At 41.1% G+C, this 12,046-nt stretch overlaps 1 protein-coding gene across 1 annotated transcript in view; it reads right to left on the bottom strand.

Moving 5' to 3' along the window:
• Window positions 1-12,046, bottom strand: part of LOC122816231 (piezo-type mechanosensitive ion channel component 2-like) — a 1,381,906-nt gene that overhangs the window by 862,602 nt on the left and 507,258 nt on the right. The window contains exons 15-16 of the mRNA XM_044088974.1: window positions 11,571-11,612; window positions 5,816-5,848 (exon numbers count right to left, since the gene is read on the bottom strand). Of these exons, the coding sequence (XP_043944909.1) occupies window positions 5,816-5,848; window positions 11,571-11,612 (75 nt within the window). The remainder of the gene's footprint in view (window positions 1-5,815; window positions 5,849-11,570; window positions 11,613-12,046) is intronic.

Genomic DNA, 12,046 nt, shown 5'->3' with positions numbered 1-12,046 from the left:
ACAACTACAGCAGGAAATCCATGCGAGAAAGAAAAAACAATCAGATTGGCAGAGAAATACCACTTTGATAAGGTCAGTGGCCGATAAGTAATACAGCCGTTGTATTCCACACTTATGTCACAAAACTCAGGTAAGTGAGTAAAGTGCTGACACATTTCATAGACACAATAATGGTCTTAGAATGTATCAAGGACTGTAGAGTTTGAAATTAAACACTGGGAACAGCTGGAGCACTGGGTTAGCCTAGATGGTTTAGTAAGGGTATGGAGGGTAGGGATCTGCTGGGTGGTGTCACAGTCTAGGAGGGCTACAGAACAAGTCCATTTGAAACACCTGGGAATGGAAAGGGATCGGAAAAAAAGAGAAAGATCAAGAAGTTACTGGTGGAAGGAAAACAGGGGAGGGTGGTGGCTACACACTGATATGCAATGACTGAAACCAGGTCACCAGTTAGATGAGTACAATAATAAACTAACAGGGCAAAGAACATACAGAAAAAAGAAGTTATGTCTTACCATAACGTTCCATCTGTGTTGTTGATCTCCGTTCATTCATTACTGATGGTAGCCAGTCACATATCAAGCTCACGTTAGCCAAAAACTCTCGAGCCAAGGTCCTACCCAGAATGCTCTGCTCCCTGTTACCTCAGATCGAGTTTGCAAGTTGACAGAAAAAAAGTAGAGGCTACCTCTGGTCATAACAGACCTACAATAAAGGAGTACATGAGATCAACCAGGAACCTCCTGAGGGGGACAGAGGGTGGGGAGTAATGACTGAAGAAGATCAATAACACAGATGTAACGTTATGGTAAGACATAACTTCTTTATCTGATGTTGTTAATCTTTGTTCATTCCTACTGATGGGACAGAGTCCCCATCTACCTGTATCCCTTGGTGGCCCTCATGGAAGGACATTCCTGAGCACCATGGCACACAGCACATCCAATCATCTTCTTCCAGAACAGGAAGGATAGACTGAATCGTGACAATCCAGAATTTCTCTGTTTTTACAAATTTGTTCAGTGTGCTGAGATCCAGAATTGGTCTCCAGTCCCGTCTTTTTGGCACTATAAATAACCTTGAGTAAAAACCGGATCCTATATGGTCTGGGGGGACCATTTGGATGACACTTTTTTGTAGCAGGTTTTGGATTTCATGTACTGCTGCTTCCCTTTGACTGGGTGGAACGTTGGGTAATTCTCTGGATGAGGTTGGACAAAGATGGAAGGGGATGCGATAGCCTCTGGATATTACCCACTGTACCCAAGAGTTGGTGGTTATGTTTCGCCAGGCAGTGGGCTACAAGGAAAAATGACCCCTGACCGCTTCCAGAGGTGAGCAGTTGGGCAACACTTCAGGAGCGCTGATACGGTTGGTCAACGAAAGAATCTCTGGAACCCCAGTTTAGTGGACCTCCTCTGCCCAGAAAGGGGCATCTTCCGTTGGAGTTTCCCCCACTGCCTCTAGGGGAGAACTCAGCATGTGCATCACGGAAAGAGCCCTGTGATTTCCTGTGCCACATTTTCCCGCTCTTCTGATTTCTGGAGTAGAATCGTTGAGGAGTGGAGTGTCTGACACCAATGGCAGATAGGGTCTTGCCATCTTGTTTGCACCTTGCCAGCATATCTTTAACTTTAGGGCCAAACAAAGAAGCAGCCTTGATGGGGGCATTCATGAAAGAAGCCTTAAAGGAGTCCGCAAAGTCACATCCAGGCATGTCACCTGGTGACTATACCGGTGCCTGCCTCTCTAGCCACTCCTTCCATTGCGTGAGAAATAAGACACATGGAAGAACTGGAAATGGACTCTAGGGTGGCTATCTGAGAAGCTACATTGTCACAGACCTCATCAGAAACAGCTCCTGCCAAGGTTTCAGAGAGTTGGTTGATAAGATCCCTCTGGAGCCTCGTAAAGTGTGCCAAATAGTTCAAAGACCTTACGGCGAAGATCAATGAAGCAAACACATGCTTCCCTATTCTGTCTATCGCACGGGACTCTTTGTTGGGTGGATGGACAGTTTGGCTCTCTTCTGCCAAATCTTTCTTGGTTGCAGCTGCCACCACCATGGCATCTACTGGAAGACCTATTGACCAATGGGGATGCTCAGCTGGGGGAGATAAGATCTTATCAGGCCTCTGCGGTATCACTTCCAGGGTGTCAGGAGCCTTCCATGCATGCTGGATGATGAGCTGGACAAGCTCATTGGCCACTGGGGTAACCCAGGAGGTAAGGGGCCGGGCATGAAAGGCCTGCAGGAATACAGATTCCTCTCAGAAAGGATTATTGGACTTCCAGTCACCCCTTTGTCTAAGGATCTCGAGGATGTCACCAAAGGACACCTCATCAGAGGGTGACCATGGGGACCCTTCCCCATCATCAAAGTCTATATCTTCAGTCAAAGACTCCTCAGTGGAATCCATGTGCTTTCCTCTTGCATGAAGCCTTGCAGGGTACTTCCTCAGTGGGAGGTTCTGGGGAAGACTGCAAAGAGGGGGTCTGCTGAGTGGCAGAAACCTGAGGCCCTTGTGCCTTGTGTCCGGCGGTTGTGGCTTGTGAGAGTTGCGGCACAGAGGGGGGAGAGGACTCCGACATGTGGGGTTTGCCAGCAGAGGCAAGCGCCCTCTCCATGGCCTGGAAGGCCGGCCTGCCCAAGGAGGGATGGGAGCCCAGAACCGAGCACGACAACCTCGGAACCATGATCATACCCCTCCTCGATGAGTTGACCCCCAGACCAGGAGTCTCAAGGGGACTGTGAAGCATGAGAGAGGGAGGATTCCTGGAGGGTGCCATAGAAAAAAATCGTCGTGGAACCAAGAATGCCCTCCCCCATGGAACAGCCACTGGCCTGAGAAGAGCCCGATGCCCAGTGCACCGAGGGCCACAAGGATGACTCCGGCTCCAAAGTGAGATCTACTATTGGGGTTGGAGGAAGGGAAGCTGCTGTCAGAGTAATGGGCTTTGATACTTTGGAGGAAGTCGAAGGAGGAGTGTACTTTGGAGTTTGAGAATAATACAAGTAACTAATTGAAAAACTTGAAAGTAGAAACGATACATACATTTTCAAAAATTCTTCACTTAGCTGAGAGAGAGTGGCTTGACACGGCTGTACAGCAACGTGGCAAATGAGATCTGAGGTAACAGGGAGCACAGCATTCTGGGTAGGACCTTGGCTCCAGAGTTTTTGGCTAACTGCGAGCTTGATATATGGCCGGCTCAGTTCCGAGGAAGGAACCCATAACCCATCAGTAAGGAATGAACGAAGATTAACAACATCAGATTTAACTGTTAGCTGCTGTTGGGTTTGTCCACTGCAAGAGCATTCTCTGTGGGAATAAGCATTGCTTCAGTATGGAGATTAGCAGCAGGTACGGCTTTTTTGGATGGCAGGGGACAGAAATTAACTGTTGGCTGCTGTTGGGTTTATCCTCCACAAGAGCATTCTGTGTGACTAGAGATTCCTTCCGTATGGAGATTAGCAGCAGGTAAGGCTGTTTTGAATGGCAGGGGGCAGAAATTAACTGTTAGTTGCTGTTGGGTTTATCCGCTCCAAGAGCGTTCTCTGTGGGATTCATTCCATATGGAGATTAGCAGCAGGTACAGCTGTTTTGGATGGCAGGGGACAGACATTAACTGCTAGCTGCTGTTGGGTTTATCCACCACAAGAGCATTATCTGTGGGATAGGGATTCCTTCCATATGGAGATTAGCAGCAGGTATGGCTGTTTTGGATGGCAGGCGACCTAATCACTGTAGCCTGGGAAAATAGCGATATAATTAATGTTAAGCATGAAAGCTCTATAGCTTAATATTTTAAAAATTTTCATAAAAGTGAGGTTGAAGGATTACAGGGAACGATTTTAGAAAAAAATAAATGATGACCAATATGGTGGTGTCTATATAAAAAATAGACTGCTGTATAAAGAATTTTTGTATATACTGAAGTTCAATACCTTGGCTCCAAATGGGTGAAATTTAGAATGTAATTGGAGGTTTTGTATCTAATTATGTAATTAAGTATTTTAATTGTTATTAGTAGGGGTATATAAGGCAGGCGATTTTTTTTAGCATTTTACTCCTTGAAGACTCAGTTGGATGAGACATTGCTGACTTGTTGTTTTTTATTTTTTATTTTTATTTTTTTTACTGTTGGTTTGTATTGCTTTAAGTGGTTCTTGCTATTGACACTGATCAGATTCCTCTGAATTCTGAAGGTGGCCCATATTGTCCCTGGGCTTTTCATTTCTATTATGGAAGCCAGTTCCCTTCAATCTACCTCCTTTTGCCTTCTACCACCTTCTTCATCCTTCTCAACACGTCACCTTTGGAAAGGGTAAAGCACAGTATTTGTTCAGTACTAATGCTTCTCCCCAGTCTTCTACAATCTCCTTTCAGTGTTTGCTCAGCCTGGCCAGGACTGTCTTTTTTCTTTTATATACCTATAGGAACTTTCTTTTCACCCTCTTGAACTATTTTAGCAATTCCTTTTAGCATGTGGCTTTACTGACATCACCTCCTTTGCTCCCTTTCTGCAATCCTCTTTTCACTATGCTCCCTCCACTTCCCCGCCTTCTTGTCCACTTTGTGTATACTATCTTTTGACCGAAGTGCTAGAATTGCCATAATTTATTAGACTGACCTTCTCTTTTTGACTCTTTCTCACACATTTTTTTTTCAGTACTCTGAGTGTTTTCCCTTGACCTACTGTCATAACTTGTTTACGCCATGAATTTGTTCTCAGTGAGTCTTCTAACTCAGCTTTGATGATCTCTCCAGCTCAGTGTAATGCAGTTGCTAAATCCCCCAGCTTCATCTTTATCCTTGTGTGCTTACCCTTCTCGTCATTCTAAGCCATACAGTGGCATGACCTCTGTTGCCTAATGGTACTTTACTTTAACATTTCTGACCCTTGACCTTTGTTAGGATCACAGCCAGAATGCTGTCTTTTCTAGCACAGTTCTGCACCAGTTGTCTGAATCTGTTGTTGCCTCAGAATTGAATCCGCTCCTTATTCCTTTCTTCCTTAGAACTTAAGAGTCTCCCACGCTAACATATTTTAATCCCCACAACAAGCATGTTTTAATCCATATGCTCGTTCATGGTATACAGAATAGTGAATAAAACTAGATTTAAAAGATTTATCATTTATGCCTTGCAAGTAGCGGACTAGAGATATTGGTGGTCATTGTTTTAAAATAGTCCAATCATTCTTTCAGCTGAGAAACATTCAGGTTAAACATTCTGATTTATTGTAATAAAAGCAATATATATCCATATTTACTTATCTACACAAACAGGTTCAGACCAGGTACCCTGATTTTTGCACTTTTCCAGGAAAATACTGGTAAACCCTTAATTTGGACACTCTGAGTTTTGGGAAATTATAGAATGTTCATGGAATTTGGCATTTTAGGCCAGATCACTCATTCACCACAGCCTGTATACCTTCTAATATTTACTACTTTCAATATACTGTCAACTTTACTGAGTGGTCTGTATGCAGAATCTGCTTTCATTTTGCATGTGTATATGTATGTATGTATTTATGCACTAAAAATTAAAATGAAATTGTAGTAAAGACCAGAATAATTTTTAACAAAAATCATAGGTGTAGTTCCTGCATTTCATCTTTTGAAATCAGAATTTGATTTTTTGAGAAATACAAATCAGTCTCCATGGTTCTGACTAGAAATTCACTGTCATTTTGCAAATCTTTATTCTTGGATATCAGTGCACTGTCTTATCTGGTACAGCAGCATTAATAGGTACTGTTGAGACGATTTGCATTTGACACTTTTATCATCACTCATTCTGCTTACCTGTTCTGGAGTTTCTCTATGTTTTCTTTGATTCTAAAAATATAATGCAAACATGGAAAACACTGTTATGATTTGATTAATTACAGAAAAGGTCTGACAGAGTATTATCGAATATACAGATTGTGGCATATAAGGTTCACATATCTTTCTTTGTCAGAATTTTATTTTTATTTTTCAATAAATAACATATAATCAATTGCAGTAAAACTGAATTACAAATATTATAATACATTTTCAAGAAAAACAAATAAAATAAACTATGTACAATATTTACAAAGGCCTGAAAACAGAGTATTGAAAATAAAGCTCCAATTTTTTGTCAGTTTTCACTATCAATTTCAATCATTAATAACAGAATTCTTCAAATACAAATCAATAAGAGAAATCATTTAATCCAAGGGTTGTTGAATAAATTAGGGTGACTACTTAATTATTTTACTTTAGTCTCTCTGACTGCTATTTCCTTTAGAAACAAAAATTCTTCAAATGATGGAAGAACAGATATTTTCCATTTCATTTAATGCTTTTCCTTGCTACTGCCATAATGGACCAAAGAAAGTTATAGTTAATATTCATCAAATCATTTTTATCGATTACAATAAATAATATTAGGTTCATATATCTTTCAATAAACAGTATTGACCTTTAATTGAGTTTTATTTTATTTAACATGCTTTGAATTTTGTTTTAATTTGTTGTAGAGTATAGTGAGTCAGAGTTAATTTCCACAAAAAAATAATAAATCTGAGAAAATGGTAGTAAGAGTGAGAAAACATAATCTGAAAAAAAAGAATGTAAATAGTACATGATCTATTAAATACAGAATCCTGGCAAACTCAGAAGGAGGTTATTTGCAGAGCTGGACACTAATGTTCATAGGGGAAGTTGAGTAAAACTAAGAGAAAAGGAAATGAAAAAAGAAAGGATGAACACTGAAATTAATGGGAAAGGAGGAGTGGGCACATAAAAATAAATGAGCAAAGAGATAATGGTCATGTTGATAGTCTAAGATATGAAAAACTAGAATAAGGCTTGATTTATGAAGGGGGAATAAAGAGGATATTATTTCCTGGCATAAAATGCAGGGGCACTCCAGAGTCAATATAATGCAAAAAAAAAACAAAACAATAACGAGAGAGAGAGACAATTTGCTGAGGGATTTGCTTGACCAGACATAGTAGCAGAAGTATGATTTAATGTGTATGTGTGTATTGGGAGGGGGTTACTGTGTCACAGGAGAGAAGACTGTAGAATGAATAAGAATTGGAGACAACACCTGCCAGAATTTATTAAAAAGAATACTGCCATCTGCTGTAAAAGTGCTGGCTACAGACAGCTACCATGTGTGGACAGCAGATGCACTAAAAGCACAGAGGAAAAGTTAGGTAAAGGAAGAGATGGTAATCATATTTCGGTCTACATTACATTGTCAAAAGGGGTGTTCATCAAACACCCTTTCATCAACATGTAAACATCAAAGTAACAAAACTCTGAAAGACCACTTAAGTGAATTTTTTCCCAGGGGGAAAAATCTTTTGGCTGTCATCAGGAAATTGCCCTTTTCTCCCCTGTAGTGTGATCTCGGATTTGGTATATTTAGTTGGCGGGTGGGTGGGTGAAGCCCCCCATTTTGTAGAGTCTGACAGTTTTTGTTTGTTGTTGGCTAAGTAATTTTTTTCCCCTGGAGAAAAATTTGCTTAAGTGGCCATTGGCAATTTTGGTACTTCGATGTTTACATCGAAAGGGCTGCCAAAGGGAGTTTGATGAGCAACCCTTTCAACAACGTAATATAGACCCATCATATTTTGGGTGCACTGTAGAATGCATAGGGAGAGCGTATTACAATGTGTCATGTTTAAATTTCACATGTAAGCAGGCTAGGAAAGAAACTACAGACCCTTATTGTAAAAAGGCAAACATTATCAAATAGTTTGTGGTGATATCACTGAAAGGAGATGGGATGATGGAAAGTATCTGGGTTATGATTACTACAGATGCTGTTGTATTAAAATGTATGTTCACGTTTTTGTGAAACCAAGGAAAGGCCACATGTAAGTCAGTTGTCACTTCAACTGCTGGAATAAAAGCAGAGATAGAGATCTCAAAGTTGAAATGCATAATGTAACAATCAATGCCACATGACTAAAGCTGTTATGAAGAAAACAGAACTTCTATATCAGTACAGTCACCTTTCTTCTCTGCCAATGCCTTAGATCAGGGAAATGATTAGGCAAGAGTTGTTTCTGATTTTTGTTGCTGTATTTCTTTTATATTGTACATTTACTACACAGTATTTCAGTAACACCACTGGCACATAGGTAGTATATTCACCTTGACTAACATCCACAGTCTCAGAAGCCCAGCCACTGGTGGTGTATGTATCATTGCCTGTTATAATCCAGATCTCTAGCTTCAGGGGAAGGGTGGGTGGGTTGACCATCTTCTAATGCAAATGGATGTGTTTGGTGGAGACCAGAATTAGCCCATGTCTGGTGGCATTATGCAGAAAAAATAAAAAAGTTTTTGTTTAGGGACTTGCTTGACCAGACCAAGTTTTGCATTTCAGTTTTCTTACTGTATGATCATCCCAAGAACTAGGTTGGGACAAAGGCACTGCAGAATCCACAAGACTCTACAGCATGGTGTTGCAGATTACCAGAGACAATCACCAGAGAAAAAATCCAGAATAATCATCAGATATTCTGCAGTGTGGTATGGCAGTTTAGCACACACCATCATCAGGGGGCTATCACAGAAAATTCTTAGCATTCTACAGTATGATGTGGGAAATTACCAGAGACTGTCACCTCTCACCTGTCCTTTTTGGGCACCCTTTTAACTGAATAACTTCTGAAGAGGAAGCTCTCTACAAGGTGTTACTTGGGACAAGGTTGCCAACAGTAAAGGAGGTGAATGTAGGGCCATTAGAAAGGAATGGATCCAGGCCTGAGGTCACCAGCCTCAGTAAGAAGCTGAAATCCCTCATAAAATCCTCCAAAGCTAGTTATGAAAATAAAATTGCCAAAGATTCCAAACACAACCACAAGGCATTCTATAGTTATGTCAAGAATCTAAATGGCAATGCTCAGATCTGCTCTGAGATACAACAGAATGGAATTAAATATACTGATCCCAAGGATATTGCCAATATCCTGGCAGATCGATTTAGTGCCAACTTCACCTCCCTCTCACCCCCTAAAGGGCCCATCTCAATACCAAAAGATTGCCAAATTCCGGTAATCACGGCCACACAGGTAGAAACTGCACTCTCCAAAGCTAAGAATACAGCATCCATGGGACCAGATGACATGCCGGGCTGTGTACTACATGAACTACAAAATGAACTGGCACCTCACCTAAGTGTCATGTTTAATCATAGCCTCACCTCAGGCTCTGTGCCCACTGAGTGGTGCACAGCTACAGTTATCCCACTCCACAAGGGAGGATTGACTTTGGATCCCGGGAACTACCGTCCCATCAGTCTGACGAGCCTGATCTGCAAGGGCATGGAACGCATTATCGTGGAACTTATAAACAAAGACATTGGCAACCTTCAAACACTGGACCCCACCCAGTTTGGGTTTGTGAAGGGCCGATCTTGTCTCCTGAACCTGACTGACCTCTTCAAATTAGTCTCCAGAGCTGTGAACGAGGGTAAGGCGGTCCAAATAGCCTATATGGACCTCGCCAAGGCCTTCGACAACATCCCCCACTCTGGAATCATAGATAAACTTACTAAGCTGGGCAGAAATCCCTACATCACTTGATGGGTTGCCAACTGGTTTACTGACAGAACCCAGATTGTAAAAGTAGCCAACTCCAAATCCAGCTCCAGACAAGTGACAAGTGGAGTACCTCAGAGTTCAGTCCTGGGATCGCTCTTGTTTGGCATCTACTTCTCTGAAGTACAGGCCAACACTAAGGGACTCTGGCTAACAAAGTCTGCAGATGACTGCAAACTGAGAGCCATTACTGAATCCTCAAATGATGTGGATATTCTACTAAAGGGCCTTACAGTAACAGATGCTTGGTGCCAGAGCCATGGGCTCATGCTTAATGCCAAGAAATGCATAGTTATCCCCTTTGGGAAAATCTATGTACCCATGAATTACCACATAGGTGGCAGTACACTAAACACCGAAAGTGTGATGAGAGACTTAGGGACACAGGTGGACAGTGGTCTCACCTTCGATAACCACATCGCCACAACAGTCAGGAAATCCTTCTATGTGGTACACCTCATCACAAAGGGCTTTTCATCCAGAAAAAAAAAAGGCATTGTCCCACTGTACTCATCCCTCATTAGACCCATTATAGAGTACAACACCCCATTTGGTATGTACCTCACATGACATCTACAACAGCTGGAAAGGCCGCAGAAATACCTCACTAAAAGAATCACAGGCCTAAATCAGATGCCCTATGCTAACCGTCTAAAAAAACTCCAGCTGTACTCTGTGGCATACTGTCTACTCAGAAGCGATCTCTGCTTAACATACAAGGCCATGTCAAACCCTGAGCTGTTGGACATGCTCCACTTAAAGAAATCCTAATCCCTCAGAGCCACATGCTCCAGGATCTAAACCTTGTCATCACAATGAACAAAACATGCTGGAGGGATAGATTCCTGACCCAGAGACTCCCCATACTCCAGAACAGACTGCCCATACATGTCAAGCAGAGTGCCTCCTTGGCCCTCTTCAAAAGGAACCTTGACGATTGGATGGGAGATAGGAAATTCACCCCGGGGATCACATCAGTCGCTCTGCTAGACAGTGGTCCAGGGAAGTAAATATTGTGGGAAGAAATATCCAGGGAATTGTTATGCCTAGGCTTGTATAGGCCCTAGAGCCGATAGCCTAGTACCAACCTATGAACCTATAAGGGCAAGGTAAAAAAACAGAAGATAAAGAACGCAAATGTTTTATGAGTCAGATTGTAGTTTTGGTGTTTAATGCTGGCCTGCTTTCTTTTGTGACTAAACAGCTTCAGAATGAAATGGCACAGATTTGAAAGCCCATCCTCATTTGTTATACAAACTGTACGTGTGGTGTTTATTGCCAGCCTGCAGTGTTTTTAGACTGAACAGCTTCAGAATGACACAATACATTTGAAAGCCCCCTATTTATTACACAAATTGTGGCGTTTAGTGTTAGCCTACAGTTGTTTTGAGACTTAACAGTCTCAGACTCCCAGTGTACTTACTTAACTGAACAAGGTCTTGGAGGCCAAGGAAAAGTACCAGTGCACCAGTGGTTTTGCTGCATGATAGCTGTAAGGAGCACACAAGTTCCAGATACCACAAAGGAGATTAGAGGGAAGAGAATAGCTAAGCCTTTGACAGGGATATGTCTGATATGAGGCTGGAAGCCACATATATTAGCAATTGAAACAAAAAAATGAAATACTGAGCCAGATTCACTAGGTCTTTAGTTAGCAATGTCATGATACACAGAAGCAAACAGGGAGCTGAATACGTGGCAAGGAAACATTAAGCAATACTAACACCGATTTAAGGATGTGCTTTCCTTCATTTATTATCATTTTATTTGATTTCCACTGGATATGCTAAGCAAATTTTATAACTTGTTGAAATAAAAACTCAGTCTTCAGATAGCTAGCACTTTCAAATTAAAGAAAATAGTGATTTTACGTGCCTACACTTTCATAAGATATCTAACTTCAGCATACCTTACTATAGCATTAACACAATTGTACATTATTAAACATGTAAAAGAAATATGTTTAGACTTACACATTAGCCAGAATGAAGACGCGATGCTCTATTTTCTCATAGCTGAAAAATAAATGAACTTTTGGTACTGTTTCTGCATTTAAAATACATTATCATCATAAAGTGAACTGGGTATTACTTAACCAAACACTACTTTAAAATCACTAGTTATTTCAGCACAACAAATCATTTAAATGAACTGAACAAGAGGACAACCTGTTTAGTTTACTAATATAATTATAATCCCGGTAAAGTACTCAGAGTCTGTGTTAGTGTGAATATTGCACAGATATCTACTACCTCATGGTGCATTTTGCTTGTTTAATCTCTGCTTTTTTAGCTCCAGATGCTAGACTTGTTAACTGGCATTTCTGAGACACATTATGAGGTACACTGACCTGCATTATTGCTTACTGTCAACATGGAATATTCTATTATGTATAGATGCATGGATTTCAGTGTACTATGATCCAAGAAACATTTAACCTTATTAAACA

This window comes from Protopterus annectens, chromosome 12.part0 (genome assembly GCF_019279795.1).
Source record: "Protopterus annectens isolate FY-2018-M chromosome 12.part0, PAN1.0, whole genome shotgun sequence".
NCBI classification, from domain to species: domain Eukaryota; kingdom Metazoa; phylum Chordata; order Ceratodontiformes; family Protopteridae; genus Protopterus; species Protopterus annectens.
This window is presented reverse-complemented; position numbering and strand designations above follow the sequence as displayed.